Source organism: Oncorhynchus mykiss, chromosome 16, assembly GCF_013265735.2.
Source record: "Oncorhynchus mykiss isolate Arlee chromosome 16, USDA_OmykA_1.1, whole genome shotgun sequence".
Lineage (NCBI taxonomy): Eukaryota > Metazoa > Chordata > Actinopteri > Salmoniformes > Salmonidae > Oncorhynchus > Oncorhynchus mykiss.
This window is the reverse complement of record NC_048580.1, coordinates 13568102-13591083: the sequence shown is the minus strand read 5'-3', so window position 1 is coordinate 13591083 and position 22982 is coordinate 13568102. Positions and strand designations below refer to the sequence as shown.

General features: G+C 40.0%; 1 protein-coding gene across 1 annotated transcript; it reads right to left on the bottom strand.

The window, feature by feature from the left end:
* Positions 1-3233: 3233 nt before the first annotated feature.
* Positions 3234-7668, bottom strand: LOC118939508 (interferon-induced protein with tetratricopeptide repeats 5-like). Its single transcript, XM_036946233.1, has 2 exons — positions 7605-7668; positions 3234-5804 (listed from the first exon to the last, which is right to left on the bottom strand). The coding sequence occupies exons 1-2, from the start codon at positions 7607-7609 to the stop codon at positions 4376-4378; spliced, it is 1434 nt and encodes a 477-aa protein (XP_036802128.1). The 5' UTR covers positions 7610-7668; the 3' UTR covers positions 3234-4375.
* Between the last annotated feature and the right edge of the window lie 15314 nt (positions 7669-22982).

The following is a 22982-nucleotide window of genomic DNA, read 5'->3' as shown; positions in this document are numbered from 1 at the left end:
AGTCATTCATTTGCATTTTATTTCATGACATAAGTATTTGATCACCTACCAACCAGTAAGAATTCCGTCTCTCACAGACCTGTTACTTTTTCTTAAAGAAGCCCTCCTGTTCTCCACTCATTACCTGTATTAACTGCACCTGTTTGAACTCATGGATTAAAATCCTGCAGCGCACGCAAGGTCCCCCTGCTCAAGCCAGCGCATGGCCAGGCCCTTCTGAAGTTTGCCAATGATCATGGAAGTTTGCCAATGACCTCTGGAGAGCCCTGCGGTTGCGGGCGGTGCAGTTCCCATACCAGACGGTGATACAGCCCGACAAGATGCTCTCAATTGTGCATCTGTAGAAGTTTGTGAGGGTTTTAGGTGCCAAGCCACATTTCTTTAGCCTCCTGAGGTTGAAGAGATGCTTCTTCACCACACTATCTGTGTGGGTGGACCATTTCAGTTTGTCAGTGATATGTACTCTGAGGAACTTGAAGCTTTCCACCTTCTCCACTGCCATCCGATCGATGTGGACACCGGGCTGCTCCCTCTGCCCTTTCCTGAAGTCCACAATCTACTCTTTTGTTTTGTTGATGTTGGGTGAGAGGTTATTTTCCTGGCACCACACTCCCAGGGCCCTAACCTCCTCCCTGTAGGCTGTCTCATCATTGTTGGTAATCAGGCCTTCTACTGTTGTGTTGTCTGCAAACTTAATGATTGAGTTGGAGGGAGTACAGGAGGGGGCTGAGCACGCATCCTTGTGGGGCCCCAGTGTTGAGTATCAGCGAAGTGGAGGTGTTTTTTTCCTACCTTCACCACCTGGTGGTGGCCCATCAGGAAGTCCAGGACCCAGTTGCACAGGGCGGTGTTCAGACCCAGGGCCTTAAGATTAATGATGAGCTTGGAGGGTACTATGGTGTTGAATGCTGAGCTATAGTCAATGAACAGCATTCTTACATAGGTATTCCTCATGTCCAGATGGGATAGGTCAGCGTGCATTGCGATTGCATCATCTGTGGATGTATTGGAGCGGTAAGCAAATTGAAGTGGGCCTAGGGTGTCAGGCCGGGCTCTGTCTGGGCCACTCAAAGACATTCAGAGACTTGTCCCGAAGCCACTCCTGCGTTGTCTTGGCTGTGTGCTTATGGTCGTTGTGCTGTTGGATGGGGAAACTTTGCCCCTGTCTGAGATCCTGAGCGCTCTGGAGTAGGTTTTCATCAAGGATCTCTCTGTACATTGCTCCGTTCATCTTTCCCTCGATCCTGACTAGTCTCCCAGTCCCTGCAGCTGAAAAACATCCACACAGCATTATGATACTGCCATCACCATGCTTCACCGTAGGGATGATGTCAGGTTTCCTCCAGACGTGACGCTTGGCATTCAGGCAAAAGAGTTCAATCTTGGTTTCATCAGACCAGAACATCTTGTTTCTTATGGTCTGGGATTCCTTTAGGTTCCTTTTGGCAAACTAAAAGCGGGCTGTCATGTGCCTTTTACTGAGGAGTGGCTTCCGTCTGGCAACTCTACCATAAAAGCCTGATTGGTCGCGTGCTTCAGAGATGGTAGCCCTTCTGGAAGGTTCTCCCATCTTTACAGAGGAACTCTGAAAGGCTGCTCTTCCCTGTTTGGCTGGACAGCCAGCTCAGGGAAGACTCTTGGTGGATCCAAACTTCTTCCGTCTAAGAATGATAGAATGATGATCAAAAATTACGCCGACAAAACAAAGAACAAAAACCAAACCGTGACGCTTTGGACTATGTGCCCTGAACAAAGACAAAGTTAACTTCCCACAAAACAGGTGGGGGAAAAGAGTACCTAAGTATGGTTCTCAATCAGAGACAACGATAGACAGCTGTCCCTGATTGAGAACCATACCCGGCCAAGACATAGAAATATAACATAGAAAAAGAACATAGACTACCCACCCCAACTCACGCCCTGCCCACCTAACACGAAGACATAAAAATAAACTAAGGTCAGAACGTGACAGTGAGATACATTTTATGGCGGATTTGCTGTTTCTGTGTGTTAATGTACTTTATATTTGCGGTGTATATGTTTCTTTTAATTATTTTTTTTGTTTCCAATTTAAAAAATGAATGTTGTGAACTGGGAAGGAAATTGTGTTGCGAGGGAGTTGAGTTATTGACTAATTTGGTGGGGGTTGGGCGTGCAGGCGGCTAGGGCTGGCTGGTCGGTCTGGGAAAATTTTTATATAGAGAGTTTTAATAAAGACAATCAAAAGTCTTTGTATTTTTTTCAAGAGTTGTTCAGTTGTTAGGCTCTTGGTCAAAGGTGCAACACAATATTTATTATTGAATTACCTTTGGTCTAGTTCAGTCTTATTAATCACGTAAGCATTTTGAATAATGATCTCTTACCTAGCTTGATGACTGTGGGTATTTTTGCTTACTTTTTGTTCTAAACGGAGACAGCATATTGGATTGTGTAAAAATCTTTAAATTACCTTTAGATGCTCAACAAATTCTAGGAGAGGACCCCCTGACACACTGCCAGGTTAAGGAACTTTTCGGGAACTCGTACTCTTCTGTAAGCGTCATTGAAACTACAACATGATCAATGTTCGACCTTAACATTTGATAACTATACAACAGAACAGATGAATAGGAATGACATTTACTCTCACTGGTGGCTAAAAATAACTACCTGAAAGCCACACCCCTAATAAACTACACCTCCAGTGTTCTGATCTCAGTAACCCATCAGCGACAACCCAGCACCCAGCATCAATAACCCAACAGTTTTTAAAGAGAACAACCCAACTAAGTGACCCATCGCCTGCAAACCAGCAGTTGGGTCAACCAAACAACCCAGTATGTTTTGGTGTAGAGGGGCAAAGCTATTGAGATGTAAAAACATACAGTGTGCTTAAAGTTTGGGCTCCATCCGTGGCAAATGCTCAGTCAAAATAGAGCAGAAAAATCAGCAGCATTCTACTTAGGATATTACGACGTTAAGAGACTGATTCATGATCTCTCACTTTGACTTTTTAATCTGAAGCAAGCTTTCTTTTATTCGTGGCCTTGAAGAATTCGCAGGGAAATTGCATTAGGCCTACATAGCCTATCCAATCACTACACTTGTTAATATCTGTAATGAAATATGTTTTATTTAGTTAAGGAATGTATCTTTAAATGTGAACAACATCAAAATATTATTGTCTTATTTGACAAGGTTGGTTGGTTTTTGGAGCAAAGTAGAAAGAAGCACGTTAACAAGCTCAAAGATCATCAAGTTTATGGCAGTATGTTTTATTATCTCTTTCACAATGTTAATGCCAGTTACAAGAGCAACAACAGTTGAACGGTCGGTGAAGATATCTAATCAACTACCTGAAAGGTGACACATCCAAAGACATAAAAACATGTTTTCCTAAAGTAATACATTCTAATTAAAAAAAATACATGTTGGAATTTTACACAAAAAAATCGAACATAAGAAAAATGCACGCAACTTGAAGTTACTGTTACACTTTATGATTAAAACCATTTAAAATGCATGTAGCAGTACTCCAATAAGCCATGTGTTGTGTAACAATATGTGTATTTCTCAGCACCAGTATATCTTACAAGACTCTTTTCGATGTTAGGAGAAAGACCAAGGTCATGGGTTGAAATGGGGACCTGTTTTTATCCTCTTATCTTATCCCAACATGGAGTTAAAAGCCATCAAACACACTCTGTCCACTTGTGACAACCAGTCCCATTGCGGGTTTGGATGTCACACAGTATGGGGTTGGTTGTCACAATATTTGCTAGTAGCTTATTCCTTTACTTGATCAAACAATATTTCTAACAAAATTCAGCATTTTATGCCGTGAGGATAACACGTGACATTTTCAGTGAATTTGTGTGTGTGTGTGCTTGCACATGCGTGTGTGGGTGTGTGACAGAAAACATGTGTGTTTGAGAGAAAAGCAACGAAGGGAGCTCTTTATATCACAAGAACAAAATAGCTTGCAATTTATTGTATACCGGGGGTGGCAATGTTGAAAGTGACAACCAACCCCGTATTCCATGTGACAACCATCCCCAACTACACCACCCCCCAATGCTAATTAAGATGTTAGTTACCCCATGACTTGACCTAGGAATTTAAATATCTCTCCCTTTCCTTTTTTCAACAAACATCCTTGTTCATGGATACTCTGATAATTCAAACATTTACAAAGAAAATGTCATACTTTTTTAAAAAACTTTTACCTATGAAAAACACAAATTCATCTCACCACAATGTTTTGTCATGTTGACATAAATTGACCAGGTGGATGAGTTCTTTCAAATTCATACATTTTAACCTTCCAATTATTACACAGCGCCATTTCAATTGGGAGTAATTAGCACTGTGACAACCATCACCGGTCTCCCCTATATCATATCAGTTTCATTCCTTTGCCTAGGGCATCTGTAAGGTCATCTGTGTCTGAAGAGTGCACCTCGACTCTCCTTGGCTCTTCAGCATTCCTGCCTTTTTTGTCTTCAATTGCGAGGAATTCCAAAATCTCAGAGGCATCACCAACTGTCTTCTTTTTAGTCTGACACCACTCTGCTATCTGCATCAGTATCTTCCTAGCCTTATTCCTGTGCCAACTCTCAATCGGAATCTGGTAGGCCTTTTTGAACTGGGTCACAGCACCATACACGTCTTTCTTCTTGTAGTACAGAAACCGTCCGAAACAGGAGTGGCATTGCTGCTTGTCTGAGTCACTAAGGGACTCATCTTTCAGCAGGTTGGTGAAGATCTTCATCGCCTCCTCCAGCTGGTAGTTGTCTCCGTAAGCCTCAGCCAGGTTCAATCTGAATTGGACGTTGGATGGCTTCAGTTCCACAGCTCTGGAGAAGTGATGGATGCAGAGCTCTCTCTTCTCTTTTATCTGGCGTGCTTTGATCCAACTCCCTTCCCTCTTCTGCTCAGACATCTGGTGGAACTGCTGTTTGTGACACAGGCCGATTTGGTAATGCATGAAGGGGGAGTTTACAGACAGTTCGACAGCTTCCTCCAAAACCTCCAGGGTCTCATTGATGTCCGCATGCCTGCAATACTCGGCCAAGTAATATGTGACGTGAGGCACGTCAGGAGACAGTCTGAGGGCCTCTTTGATGAGTTTCATGGACTCATGTCGACTTTGGTTTTGAAGCTGCACAGCTAGTAGGACCATGATTTCAGTGTTATCGGGCTCTAAGGATAAGGCTTTCCTTAGCTGAGTAGCACCTTCAGTATGCGCCAATCTCTCTGTTCCATCCATGGCTAATCCCTCCAACCTGTACAGGACCATGGCATAGCCCACGTTGAAGGATGCATTTTCTGGTTCTCCCTTAAGAGCTTTCTGAAAGCTCTCCTTTGCCCCCAAATAAAATAGCCCCCCAAGCCTTAGAAAACTCCAAGCCTTCTCACCATGTATTGCAGGTAAATTGCCTTGAATAGCAGTCGTAACACCCTTATTGATGTTTTCCAGCTTTCCAATGTAGGCATCCACATCATTCATGTTCCCTGAGTGATAGTGAACCCATGCAAAGTTAGCATAGGTTACCAGTAACTCTGTATCATCCTGTCTATTCTTCAATGCACTCTCAGCCTTGTGGAGATACTCAAGAGCACTAACATTGTTTTCCTCCAGGTGGCTCAGAAAGGCTAGTAAGTTGAAATATGTGGCATGGTTCAGAGTGCTGAACTTCATGATGCGATCCAGAAGTTTTTCAGGGAGGCTGTCCCGGTCCTTGATGTCATCCTTTTCTATTCCCCATGTAAAGTGACACTCAAGTGCTTTCAGCTTCACTTCCATATCTGTTGTGACAGAAGCGCTATGAGAAAAAAGAAAAATACCCATTAGTATTTGTTATTATAATATTATTATTAGCCCATCATTGTTGTCGTTGTTATCAGCCATCATCATCCTCATCATCATCACAACAGCATGGACAGTACCAGTCAAAGGTTTGGACACACCTACTCATTCAAGGGTTTTTCATTATTTTACTTTTTTCTACATTGTAGAATAATAGTGAAGACATCACAACTATGAAATAACATGTATGGGATTATGTATTAACCAAAAAAGTGTTAAACAAATAAAAATAAATGTTATATTTGTGGTTCTTCAAATAGCCACCCTTTGCTTTGATGACAGCACTGCACACTCTTGGCATTCTCTCAACCAGCTTCACCTGGAATGCTTTTCCAACAGTCTTGAAGGAGTTCCCACATATGCTGAGCACTTGTTGGCAGTTGATGTTGAGATATGTCTGTTGCTTGAACTCTGTGATGCATTTATTTGGGCTGCTTTTTCTGTTGTTGGTAAATCTAATGAATATATCCTCTGCAGAAGAGGTAACTCTGAGTCTTCCATTCCTGTAGAGGTCGTCATGAGAGACAGTTTCATCGTAGCGCTTGATGGTTTTTCGACTGCACTTGAAGAAGCTATTGTTATTGAAGTTATTGAAATTGTCCGTATTGACTGACCTTCATGTCTTAAGGTAATGATGGACTGTCGTTTCTCTTTGTTTATTTTTGAAGTTCTTGCCATAATATGGACTTGGTATTTTACCAAATGGGGCTATCTTCTGTATACCACCCCTACCTTGTTACAACACAACTGATTGGCTCAAACGCATTAAGAAAGAAAGAAATTCCAGATATTAACAAGGCACACCTATTAATTGAAATTAATTCCAGGTGACTACCTCATGATGCTCGTTGAGAGAATGTCAAGAGTGTGCAAAGCTCTCATCAAGGCAAAGGGTGGCTACTTTGAAGAATCTCATAAATAAAATATATTGTTTTACACTGTTTGGTTACTACATGATTCCATATGTGTTATTTTATAGTTTGATGTAGTAAATAGTAAAAATAAAGAAAAACCCTGGAATGAGTAGGTGTGTCCAAACTTTTGACTGGTACTGTATATCTTTAAAAAATATATATATTTCTTTATTATTTTCCCCTAACCTTACCACTATCCCATAATTGGAGTAAACTAATGGACGACAACACATAGGTTTCTACTTCCAGCTTATACGTACTTTATACACTTTACGGAGACAATATATTTTACAATAGTTATCTTTTGTTTGTTTTTCCTTCATCTACCCTCAACCCCTCTGATCTATCTCTGAAGACCATCCAGTTAGATTTTTATTTGCCATATATTTTTAACTGTGCTGTTTCACAAAAGATCTGAACCTATGTACATTTTATGGACACAGTATATTTTACAATAGTTATCAAGGAGTTGTGTTTTCTTTTGGGGATTCGTTCACCATGCTTACTTTCCAACATGTTTGAGTGTTGATTATATTGGTAATATTGGTCGATACATTTCTCTAGCCTTATAATTTGTTTTGTGTTATCCAGATGGAAGGTTATTGCACACGAGTAGGTGGATTGAAGTGCTAATATTTAGTCAAATTTACAAAAATTGAATATTCTGCTTTTATCTTGAGACGTTCTGCAGCAAACTGTTCAGTCCACCATAACTCCACTCTCTCTCTTTCTCACTCATAACACAACAACATTGTTTATTATTGTGTTATATTAAGTACATTTGATTAGAGAGAGAGATTATGTGCACGTGCATGTCATTATAATTTTTGTAAAATTCTTACCTCATTTTACAGTCAATGGCAGAGAAGGAAGGCAACAGTATTGAAATAATAACACTCAGAAACACTACCCACATCCTGTGAAATCAAAGCTTTTCATTTAGCAGAGAGGAAAACGAAACTGATACGTGCTTGCCATATACAGTGGGGAGATCAAGTATTTGATACACTGACAATTTTGCAGGTTTTCCTACTTAAAAAGCATGTAGAGGTCTGTAATTTTTATCATAGGTACACTTCAACTGTGAGAGACGGAATCTAAAACAAAAATCCAGAAAATTACATTGTATGATTCTTAAGTCATTCATTTGCATTTTATTTCATGACATAAGTATTTGATACATCAGAAAAGTAGAACTTAATATTTGGTACAGAAACCTTTGTTTGCAATTACAGAGATAATACGTTTCCTGTAGTTCTTGACCAGGTTTGCACACACTGCAGCAGGGATTTTGGCCCACTCCTCCATACAGACCTTCTCCAGATCCTTCAGGTTTCGGGGCTGTCGCTGGGTAATACGGACTTTCAGCTCCCTCCAAAGATTTTCTATTGGGTTCAGGTCTGGAGACTGGCTAGGCCACTCCAGGACCTTGAGATGCTTCTTACGGAGCCACTCCATAGTTCTCCTGGCTGTGTGTTTCGGGTCGTTGTCATGCTGGAAGACCCAGCCACGACCCATCTTCAATCCTCTTACTGAGGGAAGGAGGTTGTTGGCCAAGATCTCGCGATACATGGCCCCATCCATCCTCCCCTCAATATGGTGCAGTCGTCCTGTCCCCTTTGCAGAAAAGCATCCCCAAAGATTGATGTTTCCACCTCCACGCTTCACGGTTGGGATGGTGTTCTTGGGGTTGTACTCATCCTTCTTCTTCCTCCAAACACGGCAAGTGTAGTTTAGACCAAAAAGCTATATTTTTGTCTCATCAGACCACATGACAGTCTCCCATTCCTCCTCTGGGTCATCCAGATGATCATTGGCAAACTTCAGACGGGCCTGGACATGCGCTGGTTTGAGCATGGGGACCTTGCATGCGCTGCATGATTTTAATCCATGAGTTCAAACAGGTGCAGTTAATACAGGTAATGAGTGGAAAACAGGAGGGCTTCTTAAAGAAAAACTAACAGGTCTGTGAGAGCCGGAATTCTTACTGGTTGGTAGGTGATCAAATACTTATGTCATGCAATAAAATGCAAATTAATTACTTAATAATTATACAATGTGATTTTCTGGATTTTTGTTTTAGATTCCGTCTCTCACAGTTGAAGTGTACCTATGATAACAGTTACAGACCTCTACATGCTTTGTAAGTAGGAAAACCTTTAAAATCGGGAAGTGTTTCAAATACTTGTTCTCCCCACTGTATGTCCATTCTGCCAACAAGCTATGAATGAAGAAGAACAGTACCATCAACAACTGAATCTAAACTTACCTAGATTGTGCACGCACCATCCTAACGGCATGCATCTTTTTTTTCATGACTTGTTTTAACCTATTGATGGCGATTTGTAGCTACACTCAAACAAAATGCTGGGTTAAAAACAACCCAATTTGTGTGATTTGGTTACCCAGCACCGGGTAAATATTGGACAGAACACACATTGAGTAATTTTGACAACTGGTTTGTTTGATAAAATCAATTTTTATATTCTAATGTAGGAACTAGTTTCTACAGTTTTAACCCCTGCTGTCAGATCCTTAACAGTCTGATGGCCTTTAGATAGAAGCTATTTTTCAGTCTCTCGGTCCCTGCTTTGATGCACATGTACTGACCTCGCCTTCTGGATGATAGCAGAGTGAACAGACAGTGGCTCAAGTGGTTGTTGTCCATGATGATATTTTTGGCCTTCCTGTGACATCGGGTGCTGTAGGTGTCCTGGAGGGCAGGTATTTTGCCCCCGGTGATGCATTGGGTAGACCGCACCACCCTCTGGAGAGCCCTGCGGTTGCGGGCGGTGCAGTTCCCGTACCAGACGGTGATACAGCCCGACAAGATGCTCTCAATTGTGCATCTGTAGAAGTTTGTGAGGGTTTTAGGTGCCAAGCCAAATTTCTTTAGCCTCCTGAGGTTGAAGAGATGCTGTTGTGCCTTCTTCACCACACTATCTGTGTGGGTGGACCATTTCAGTTTGTCAGTGATATGTACGCTGAGGAACTTGAAGCTTTCCACCTTCTCCACTGCCGTCCCATCGATGTGGACACGGGGTTGCTCCCTCTGCCCTTTCCTGAAGTCCACAATCTACTCTTTTGTTTTGTTAATGTTGGGTGAGAGGTTATTTTCCTGGCACCACACTCCCAGGGCCCTAACCTCCTCAGAAAATCTTGTTTCTCATGGTCTGAGAGTCCTTTAGGTTCCTTTTGGCAAACTAAAAGTGGGCTGTCATGTGTCTTTACTGAGGAGTGGCTTCCGTCTGGCATCTCTACCATAAAGGACTGATTGGTCGAGTGCTGCAGAGATGGTAGTCCTTCTGGAAGGTTCTCCCATCTTTACAGAGGAACTCTGAAAGGCCGCTCTCCCCTGTTTGGCTGGACAGCCAGCTCAGGGAAGACTCTTGGTGGATCCAAACTTCTTCCATTTAAGAATGATGGAGGCCATTGTGTTGTTGTGGACCTTCAGTGCTGCAGACATTTTTTTGGTACCCTTCCCCAGATCTGTAACTTGACACAATCCTGTCTCGGGGGTCTACAGACAATTCCTTCAACCTCATGACTTGGTTTTTGCTTTGACATGCACTGTCAACTTTGGGACCATGTCCAATCAACTGAATTTACCACAGGTTGACTCCAATCAAGTTATAGAAACATCTCAAGGATGATCAATGGAAACAGGATGCACCTGAGCTCAATTTTGGGTCTCATAGCAATGGGTCTGAATACTTACACTACCGTTTCAAACATTTTGGAACACCTACTCATTCAGGGGTTTTTCTTTATTTTTTTAAACTATTTTCTACATTGTAGAATAATAGTGAAGACATCACAACTATGAAATAACATGTATGGGATTATGTATTAACAAAAGTAGTGTTAAACAAATCAAAATAAATGTTATATTTGTGGTTCTTCAAATAGCCACCCTTTGCTTTGATGACAGCACTGCACACTCTTGGCATTCTCTCAACCAGCTTCACCTGGAATGCTTTTCCAACAGTCTTGAAGGAGTTCCCACATATGCTGAGCACTTGTTGGCAGTTGATGTTGAGATATGTCTGTTGCTTGAACTCTGTGATGCATTTATTTGGGCTGCTTTTTCTGTGGCTGGTAAATCTAATGAATATATCCTCTGCAGAAGAGGTAACTCTGAGTCTTCCATTCCTGTAGAGGTCGTCATGAGAGACAGTTTCATCATAGCGCTTGATGGTTTTTCGACTGCACTTGAAGAAGCTTTAAAAGTTATTGAAATTGTCCGTATTGACTGACCTTCATGTCTTAAGGTAATGATGGACTGTCGTTTCTCTTTGTTTATTTTTGAAGTTCTTGCCATAATATGGACTTGGTATTTTACCAAATGGGGCTATCTTCTGTATACCACCCCTACCTTGTTACAACACAACTGATTGGCTCAAACGCATTAAGAAAGAAAGAAATTCCAGAAATTAACAAGGCACACCTGTTAATTGAAATTAATTCCAGGTGACTACCTCATGATGCTCGTTGAGAGAATTTCAAGAGTGTGCAAAGCTCTCATCAAGGCAAAGGGTGGCTACATTGAAGAATCTCAAATATAATATATATTGTTTTACACTGTTTGGTTACTACATGATTCCGATATGATATGTGTTATTTTATAGTTTGATGTAGTAAATAGTAAAAATAAAGAAAAACCCTGGAATGAGTAGGTGTGTCCAAACTTTTGACTGGTACTGTATATCTTTAAAAAATACAGTGCCTTGCGAAAGTATTCGGCCCCCTTGAACTTTGCGACCTTTTGCCACATTTCAGGCTTCAAACATAAAGATATAAAACTGTATTTTTTTGTGAAGAATCAACAACAAGTGGGACACAATCATGAAGTGGACATTTATTGGATATTTCAAACTTTTTAACAAATCAAAAACTGAAAAATTGGGCGTGCAAAATTATTCAGCCCTTTTACTTTCAGTGCAGCAAACTCTCTCCAGAAGTTCAGTGAGGATCTCTGAATGATCCAATGTTGACCTAAATGACTAATGATGATAAATACAATCCACCTGTGTGTAATCAAGTCTCCGTATAAATGCACCTGCACTATGATAGTCTCAGAGGTCCGTTAAAAGCGCAGAGAGCATCATGAAGAACAAGGAACACACCAGGCAGGTCCGAGATACTGTTGTGAAGAAGTTTAAAGCCGGATTTGGATACAAAAAGATTTCCCAAGCTTTAAACATCCCAAGGAGCACTGTGCAAGCGATAATATTGAAATGGAAGGAGTATCAGACCACTGCAAATCTACCAAGACCTGGCCGTCCCTCTAAACTTTCAGCTCATACAAGGAGAAGACTGATCAGAGATGCAGCCAAGAGGCCCATGATCACTCTGGATGAACTGCAGAGATCTACAGCTGAGGTGGGAGACTCTGTCCATAGGACAACAATCAGTCGTATATTGCACAAATCTGGCCTTTATGGAAGAGTGGCAAGAAGAAAGCCATTTCTTAAAAATATCCATAAAAAGTGTAGTTTAAAGTTTGCCACAAGCCACCTGGGAGACACACCAAACATGTGGAAGAAGGTGCTCTGGTCAGATGAAACCAAAATTGAACTTTTTGGCAACAATGCCAAACGCTATGTTTGGCATAAAAGCAACACAGCTCATCACCCTGAACACACCATCCCCACTGTCAAACATGGTGGTGGCAGCATCATGGTTTGGGCCTGCTTTTCTTCAGCAGGGACAGGGAAGATGGTTAAAATTGATGGGAAGATGGATGGAGCCAAATACAGGACCATTCTGGAAGAAAACCTGATGGAGTCTGCAAAAGACCTGAGACTGGGACGGAGATTTGTCTTCCAACAAGACAATGATCCAAAACATAAAGCAAAATCTACAATGGAATGGTTCAAAAATAAACATATCCAGGTGTTAGAATGGCCAAGTCAAAGTCCAGACCTGAATCCAATCGAGAATCTGTGGAAAGAACTGAAAACTGCTGTTCACAAATGCTCTCCATCCAACCTCACTGAGCTCGAGCTGTTTTGCAAGGAGGAATGGGAAAAAATTTCAGTCTCTCGATGTGCAAAACTGATAGAGACATACCCCAAGCGACTTACAGCTGTAATCGCAGCAAAAGGTGGCGATACAAAGTATTAACTTAAGGGGGCTGAATAATTTTGCACGCCCAATTTTTCAGTTTTTAAATTTGTTAAAAAAGTTTGAAATATCCAATAAATGTCATTCCACTTCATGATTGTGTCCCACTTGTTGTTGATTCTTCACAAAAAAATACAGTTTTATATCTTTATGTTTGAAGCCTGAAATGTGGCAAAAGGTCGCAAAGTTCAAAGGGGCCGAATACTTTCGCAAGGCACTGTATATATATTTGTTTATTATTTTCCCCTAACCTTACCACTCTCCCATAATTGGAGTAAACTAATGGACGACAACACATAGGTTTCTACTTCCAGCTTATACATACTTTATACACTTTACAGACACAATATATTTTACAATAGTTATCTTTTGTTTGTTTTTCTTCATCTACCCTCAACCCTTCCGATCTATCTCTGAAGACCATCCAGTTAGATTTTTATTTGCCATATATTTTTAACTGTGCTGTTTCACAAAAGATCTGAACCTATGTACATTTTATGGACACAGTTTATTTTACAATAGTTATCGAGGAGTTGTGTTTTCTTTTGGGGATTGGTTCACCATGCTTACTTTCCAACATGTTTGAGTGTTGATTATATTGGTAATATTGGTCGATACATTTCTCTAGCCTTATAATTTGTTTTGTGTTATCCAGATGGAAGGTTATTGCACACGAGTAGGTGGATTCAAGTGCTAATATTTAGTCAAATTTACAAATATTGAATATTCCGTTTTTATCTTGAGACGTTCTGCAGCAAAGTGTTCAGTCCACCATAACTCCACTCTCTCTTTCTCACTCCTAACACAACAACATTGTTTATTATTGTGTTATATTAAGTACATTAGAGAGAGAGATTATGTATATGCATGTCATTCAAGTATGTTATAATTTTGTACAATTCTTACCTCATTTTATAGTCAATGGCAGAGAAGATAGGCTACAGTATTAAGATAATAAACCTCAGAGACACTACCCACATCCTGTTATATCAAAGCTTTTCATTTAGCAGAAAGGAAAACGAAACTGATACGTGCTTGCCATATACAGTGGGGAGATCAAGTACTTGATACACTGATGATTTTTTAGGTTTTCCTACTTACAAAGCATGTAGAGGTCTGTAATTTTTATCACAGGTACACTTTAACTGTGAGAGACGGAATCTAAAACAAAAATCCAGAAAATGACATTGTATGAATTTTAAGTCATTCATTTGCATTTTATTTCATGACATAAGTATTTGATACATCAGAAAAGCAGAACTTAATATTTGGTACAGAAACCTTTGTTTGCAATTACAGAGATCATACGTTTCCTGTAGTTCTTGACCAGATTTGCACACACTGCAGCAGGGATTTTGGCCCACTCCTCCATACAGACCTTCTCCAGATCCTTCAGGTTTCGGGGCTGTCGCTGGGTAATACGGACTTTCAGCTCCCTCCAAAGATTTTCTATTGGGTTCAGGTCTGGAGACTGGCTAGGCCACTCCAGGACCTTGAGATGCTTCTTACGGAGCCACTCCTTAGTTGCCCTGGCTGTGTGTTTCGGGTTGTTGTCATACTGGAAGACCCAGCCACGACCCATCTTCAATACTCTTACTGAGGGAAGGAGGTTGTTGGCCAAGATCTTGCGATACATGGCCCCATCCATCCTCCCCTCAATACGGTGCAGTCATCCTGTCCCCTTTGCAGAAAAGCATCCCCAAAGATGGATGTTTTCACCTCCATGCTTCACGGTTGGGATGGTGTTCTTGGAGTTGTACTCATCCTTCTTCTTCCTCCAAACACGGCGAGTGTAGTTTAGACCAAAAAGCTTTATTTTGTCTCATCAGACCACATGACATTCTCCCATTCCTCCTCTGGCTCATCCAGATGATCATTGGCAAACTTCAGACGGGCCTGGACATGCGCTGGTTTGAGCATGGGGACCTTGCGTGCGCTGCAGGATTTTAATCCATGAGTTCAAACAGGTGCAGTTAATACAGGTAATGAGTGGAGAACAGGAGGACTTCTTAAAGAAAAACTAACAGGTCTGTGAGGGCCGGAATTCTTACTGGTTGGTAGGTGATCAAATACTTATGTCATGCAATAAAATGCAAATTAATTACTTAAAAATTATACAATGTGAGTTTCTGGATTTTTGTTTTAGATTCCGTCTCTCACCGTTGAAGTGTACCTATGATAACAATTACAGACCTCTACATGCTTTGTAAGTAGGAAAACCTGCAAAATCGGCAGTGTTTCAAATACTTGTTCTCCCCACTGTATGTTCATTCTGCCAACAAGCTATGAATGAAGAAGAACAGTACCATCAACAACTGAATCTAAACTTACCTAGATTGTGCACGCACCATCCTAACGGCATGCATCTTTTTTGTCATGACTTGTTTTAACCTATTGATGGCGATTTGTAGCTACACTCAAACAAAATGCTGGGTTAAAAACAACCCAATTTGTGTGATTTGGTTACCCAGCGCCGGGTAAATATTGGACAGAACACACATTGAGTAATTTTGACCCAGCCAGGGTTGTGTGAATAACCAGGCTGTTGGGATCAGGGGTGCAACAACCCTCACCATTCTGAAATTGCATTTGTGTGCCGTCCAGTTTTATCATTGGAATGTGAGACAAAGATTGGTAACAGTATGGTTTAAAACCATGCAGATGCCTCCAAGCTGTCGGGTAGGCTGTCTGGTGTGTGTAACCAGCTGGATTTTAGACCGTGAGACACCACAGAGTGGGCTGACATTCTGGCTGGACCAGCACAGGAGAGTTGAGCATAGTTCAGTGTGTATGAGCATAGTTCAGTGTGTATGAGCATAGTTCAGTGTATGTGTTGCGCTCTTTCATCACCAAGTTGTAAAAGGAAGCAGAGAAGAGATTAGCTGCTCTTTAGTTGACTGATGTAGCTGGCAAGGTAACTTGTTTAACTTAAAAGAAAACAACTGAACTACTGTTTATTTGCAGTGCTGAGCTAGTATTGTAACTGACATGTAACGTTAGGTAATATTTTATCCCCTCTCGATTTAGGTGAATGCAATGTTACCACAGAATGTTTTTCTGATTCTAATGAAGGATAAGTGCTCTTCACGGACGGACGATGTGGGTGTATGTTGATCTTTCAGGTTTTTGTTATCTTCTCCTTTTGAAGCTGAAGACCCAGAGACCAGCAGAGAGCAGATGCAGTGTTCAAAACACACACACACACACACACACACACACACACACACACACAGACACACAGACACACACACACACAGACACACATACACACACACACACAGACACACACACACACACACACACACACACATCTTTCCATCCTTCATTCCCCAGTACATAATAGTGGTGCCTCTAAGTGTTTCCCTGTAATGTGAAAGGACGATCTGTGTTGTGATTCAGACGGGGTGGCTGATGTGAATGATCTGTGTTGTGATTCAGACACGATGACTGATGTGAACAATCTGTGTTGTGATTCAGACACGGTGACTGATGTGAACAATCTGTTTGGGATTCAGACACGCTGACTGATGTGAACAATCTGTTTGGGATTCAGACGTGGTGACTGATGTGAACAATCTGTTTGGGATTCAGACGTGGTGACTGATGTGAACAATCTGTTTGGGATTCAGACGTGGTGACTGATGTGAACAATCTGTTTGGGATTCAGACGTGGTGACTGATGTGAACAATCTGTTTGGGATTCAGACGTGGTGACTGATGTGAACAATCTGTTTGGGATTCAGTAGCTACCACAGTAGCAAGTAGCTACCACAGCCAGGGGTCGGCTCTAGCCTCTAGTTATCTGTCAGATACTACACAACAAACAATTAGTATTACTGTTAAGGGCATTTTTATCAATAATGACTAATTATGTATACATTTCAATCAGGACTGACTAATCAGAATACTATTATGTTACTGTATATGTACTAATCAGAATACTATTATGTTACTGTATATGTACTAATCAGAATACTATTATGTTACTGTATATGTATGAATTTTCTTTTTAATCCTAGTACTGAATATAATGTGTGTAAATATAATCAAGAATTAGAACAATGACTGTCTGTTCCTTGGTAGAAATGAATGAACTATATCGCCAGACTGGCTAGAATGCTTATCTACACAGGCTGACCTTGGCTCTAGGTGAGGTGGGAAGGCTTGAGAACTATAGAGCCTTTCTACCAGTGTCAAGAAGAGACGGAACATTTAGAAAACGCTGACGTCATTTTCAGTTTATAACCTGTGGTAAAATGTGTAAGGAGCAGTACTCTCGTGAATAAAATCTGCTGTTTGACTTTAAGACTGGGCTATGTCCATTTTTATAAAATAAGGGTCATACAAATCCTTATGAATTGACAGAGTCTTTAATTTTAATTGGGTATTAAAACAGAGGAATTTAATTCCTGCAACAATTGGTCCTTCGAACCGGGATCTAAATATCCGTCCCTGCCATCTGGAGGTCGTACGCCGAAAAAATCGTACTCGAGCGGGTCTGGTCCCGTTATTTAAGACCTGGCCTCTGAATTGAGGGAAAAGACTAGGCCGATGTACACCCCAGACCGACAGGGACGGTGACTAGATCCAACGAACAGTGCTTTTCCCAGTCGGCAGCAAGGTCAGTAGCCTTTATTCTCAAATTTGGGAGGGATTATTTGGGATATTTTTGATTGAATGTTCTAAAGGAGTTTGGATTTGATCAATGATAGTTGCTTGAATATTCTGAACAAATACAATGGGTTTCTACTTTGTGTTTTAACCAAAATCGATAGGAAGGAAACAGGTCTGAAATTGACCTGTGGTAAGGTGCACTACCATAAATAAACAAGAGCTTAATAAATCCTGGTTTTGCAAGCCGGAAGGTTATTAAGGAGAGATATAATACGTATTGTGTGATAGGATGCTTGTTCTGTACAAATAGGATAGCCATTAATTCAAAAAACATACCTAAATAAAGTTTTAACCTGAGTAGTCTATCTGTATATGGGAAGTAGTCTGACTATGAAGAAGTAGCAGATAAATATATTAAAACAGGTGAGGATAAATTAGGCTTGGTGAGAAGGCAGGGTAATTCTAGGCGAACAGCATAATTGAACCTGTACAGTGCTGAAAGAAATTCATATCTAAGGGGAGGAGAGGGAAGCCAATTCTAGAGTAGTGAGATATGAGATATTAACGTTGAAAGTCCCAAGGAACAATAGTTTATAATGAGCTTATAATTGTATACGGGTGAAATGTAATGTCCGATCAAAAGTCATCTATAGATGAGGTTTCCAGAAAGGAGAAATACATACTGATTATCATTAAAGAGACACACACATAGTCAGACAGAAAAGCAACTAAAGTAACTAAGTAACGGTAAATAGCAGATTCATAGAAATACACCCACATAGAAGGTAAAATTAAATATAGAAAGGCATAGATAAGTAATTAAATACCATAGCTACTAGTAACGGTAACGATTAAGGATGGGTAGAAATTCCTCAAAGGGGGTGCCGGAACTAACGGGAGATTGCCGTTATAGGAGAACAAAGAGAATGAAAGGGAGGCGTCCAAAATCTGACTCAGACAAAGAACCTGAATAGAAGCTGATATTACTAATATAGTCAGGAAGGGTTTTAAATTAGCACGATTTTCTGAGAATTCTCGGTGTCGAAGTTTGCGACTACAGACAGTTATAATAATATAGTTATTGGCGGGGAAACTCAATCATTTTAATAGCTGGACACCGAGGTTCGTATTTCAGCTTTGAAACCGATAGACTAAAATAGATTTTAGATTGTAATTCATCTATTTGTATGTTTTGCCTGAAAAAATACGGTCGCTAGTGTTTGTATAAGATATGAACTGAACGTAAAATATGTTGTTTTAGAATGAATTGAAAAAAGAAGTCATTAAAAATAATGGCGAGACAATTTCGATGTAATACGCTATTTTGACCAAAATGATCTGCTGGAATAATGTATTGAGATGGGAGTCATATTTAAATAAATGTATCATAGAAGAGAAAGTCACCTAAAGTTAAATGTAGGGAATAACGGAGAGATATACAGTTTTGCGCTACCAGGATGTTATATTTTTTTATGAATTGACTGACATACGATAAATTTAGCACAGAACATGGTACGTTTAAATGTTAGGGTATAGAAAGTTGAGAAGTTTGGTTGGTTTTACTTTGTTGATAGAATTTAAAGCAGAACTCAATCTGAATAGGGAATATATATTTTACAGAGGCAGGCTGACTTGCGGCGTCGTTTTACGTTGACAACGCCGTTCCTCAAATTTAAACACAGAAAATGGGTTGTGGCATTTAGAGGGAAAATGCGTGCATTATAGCTTGGAGTTACTTTTCAAAAGTGGCTAAAAGTTCCAAATACATTTTTTTTAAAGGAGCTAAATATCGTAAGAATAGTCTGAAAAGATGCTACAGCTAGCAACGGAATTGCTAGGCATTCAATTGGGCTAAATAGTGCACTACTTTAGACCAGAGTCCTATTCCCTATATAGTGCACTACTTTGGACTATAAAATAGGTAAGAATAGTTGAATCGTAAAAACTTGTGATTGTTTTCCCGAGTATTGATTTTTGGTTAGGTAACGCCAGTGAATTCGAACAAGAAGTTAACGTATTCTAAAAACATTATCTGTTTTCATTAAGGGGAACAAGTAAATGTCTTATCTTAAAGGGACAGTGCACGTTTATCACAGTGGTTTGAGTGTATGGCAGTGTATAAAATATTTTGGGACGACAATTTGTAGATAGACTGAATGAGTTACATGAAACATCGAGAGATTTAAAACAAATGATGTGAAGGGATTATCATAATTATTAGGTTTCGTTGTAGTAGTAAAAGTTTGGGTTAAGGGGATTTCCCTGTTCCCAGGGACAAGATATCATAAAGGGGTACACTCACATGGATTATTAGGAGTTTTAATTAGATAAGTATTGTGAATAGAGTCGTAATTAAAATGCTAAGTCAAAGACGAGACAGTTACTTAAATCAAAATGAATTCTAAATAATAACGAAGAGACAATTACGATTTATGCCCATCGAAATGTTCGTATAAATTTAGCGACTTGAGAGATGAGAGATGTTGATTGAGGTTGTAAATTCTAATTCAGGATTCAACAGATGTGATACATTTGGTTTGGTTTGTCGAACCCTACTACTGATGCTGCAGACAGCCAACAATTATTTACTGTTCATTGAAGGTCGTTGCAAATCGGCTCTTGAGGTTGAGCGCTTGTTGATGACATCACTCGCAAGGCACTTTTGTCGCCACGGAAATGATGCTGTGACTGGGGGAAACGGAGAAAATTGTTTGCTGATGAAAGTGTTTTGTTTATTTGGTTACTGGTTATGGTCAATTTTAGGGTTTGATTTAACTTAATTAATCATTGTATTCTGGTGTGTTTAAGTAGGTTTCCTTATTCCCGGGACGGATGGAAGTTATCTAAAATATGTAAGTTGAAGGAGCCATGGGAGAATGCGTTTACATTTTTATTAAATATCTGGGATTAAATTACGGATTTCTTACACTGAGAAATGTACAACATTTGCGGCAGAGGGAAAAAGGAATACATTGGATAATAATGTTATCAGGTTAATTGTATTTAAGGGTAGCATGGTCATTTAAGTAAACATATACATAGACGTTGTTTACAATTTATGATTAATGATTTGAGGTAAAAAGGGGAATTATCATTAGGTTTAGTTTATAGTTCACTTTTGAGTTTCTGAATCGAAGTAGCATAGTGAATGCTAGTTAGGCGTGTTGTGTTCTTCTGGGAAAATTGATGTTTATGTGTCTCACTTTTAGATGTTTCCTGGGATTATAATCTTGGGGAGAGTGAGGCCATAAACGACCAAATTGAAAAAGGCCCAGAAGTATTGTTTATTCATTAAGGTTTGCAAATATATACACATAAAACATTTGTTATGACTATTTATTTTAGTGCAAAGGTATTTTAAAGAGGCATGCTCACAGTTTTTTAATTGGCTATTATTGATTTGGTATTACAACAGGAAAGATCAAATTTATCATTGAGAATAAATAGGGGGAGATAAAGCATGGTCCTTTGAGGTTTGGACAGGACACTGTATTAAGCCAATAGGGCAGGAAATTACATAGAAAAATAAGTTTCAGTTCTTAGGGGTGATAAATTACTGTAGATAAGGTATTCCACACTATGCAACACATATTCAATTAATGTTATTGTCAGATAGAATACTGAGGATCCCTGAAGGAAAGAGCTTGTAAGTGTAGGAAGGATTTTGATATGGTTAGCATTTGTTTTGGCTCTGTTTGACTATTAGGAGTTTTTTAAAAATAGTATTACATTTAACAGGAATATAGGACATCTGTGATGATTTAGGATTATTGTAAGGATTAAGATAGATTGATTAAGGAATTGTAAGGACTTTAGAGATTGCCACTTATAGACATGTTTTTTCTAAAATCAATGATTTTAGATGAAGTCAAACAGTGAGACGCTTAGTGGCATTTGAGAGATAGGAGAGAAAGGGGTTACTGTTTAAATCGATAAATATATATATTTAAGAACATATATAAATAGCACAGATACTTCTTAAACTAGATAAGACACTTGACAGAGAATTGATACAGAATTGATATGAATGGATGCCAAAGGGAGAATTGGACATACATGATAATGTCAGAATATAAGGACAATTTACTAATCCTACCTAAGTCATTATTTAGGGTATATAAGGTTGTTACCTGGGCAGAGCCAGGTATCAAAGGGGGATGGGTAAGTTAGTGGCCTATTGGATAATAAACTAATAATAAAATAAAAATAAAATAAAAAAATGTTTAGCTAACAAATAGGCATAGAAGTTAAAGATATAATCAGATAAAACCTATGAGAAACTGTTTGTTAACCAAGCCTGTATGTCCAGGATTTTATGCATTACAGGTGAACTACAGGTGAAGTCACTCAATCCAGTCCCTGAGGCTTGTTGGGGGGACCATACCAAGGACTCCTGGTGACAGCTAGCTGAAAGAGCTACCCGGATTCATATCACACGGCGGGAGGGTAAGACACAATGACACTGTCGAACAATAAACAGTGTTCAAGAGGAGAACTGGAATTAACAGAATTCTGGGGGACATCTCTCGAATGAAGAAAATCCTTCCTGTCTTTTCACCCCTGTTTTTGTTCATAGAAGTGAAGGTATGTCTGGCTCTTGCTAGTGATGTGTTCTCGGGGAGAGGGTGGGGCTTCACATGGGCACTGTTCGTCTGAGCTGTCTTATCGCGGGTGCCATATTCCTGATACAGCACGTCCTACCTGAGTATGCGGAAAGTGGTAATTTGACCCATGGTTTAGACAATGAGGATTTTGTTACAAAACAAGCATAAGAGATCCCTAGATCTGGGTAGACAGGAAGTTAGAGTAGAGGGTGGGAAGGATCTCTCAATGGAGTTTTATGTAGACCAAATGGGGTCCCTAACTACATGGCAGTCTAGGACTCTGAGCCATTATGGTATATATCGGTGCAGGTCCCCATATTGATCATGGACACAGGTCATAGGAGAGAGAGGGCTATATGAATCCACTCACCCAGTATGGAAGGAGGTGGAGTATAGTGAAGGTGAGAGTTTTTGACTGTAATCCGGAGAGAGGGATGTATTGCATAAAGATACGCCTTACCCTTTAAACAGTAATGAAGGAGGATCTAGGGTTGTGGTATGATGGATATGACCAGTTTTTGGTCAACACCCTAGTACTGTTCCGGGTAGAGGAGGTTAGGCCAGTATGGTAAAGCTGTTCACGAAAACAGGAATGCCAGATAATGACAGTTTCATTGATTTGCACTATTTATATCCACAGGTTCCTCCCTTTACAGTGACCGGAGGAGATTATTACCATTTGGCCCGGTACAGTACTCTTGGGAAATTATGTCAGGGTGAGGTTTTACCGGCAGATTGAACAGGATTATGCTCCCTTGTACATTTGGGAATGCCTTTCACACTCATTCAACACCAAGACATGAAGTTTAGCCAAATGGGAGAAAAGAGCTACTCCATCTGGGTCTTTTGATGACAAAGTATACATTGATAACATTG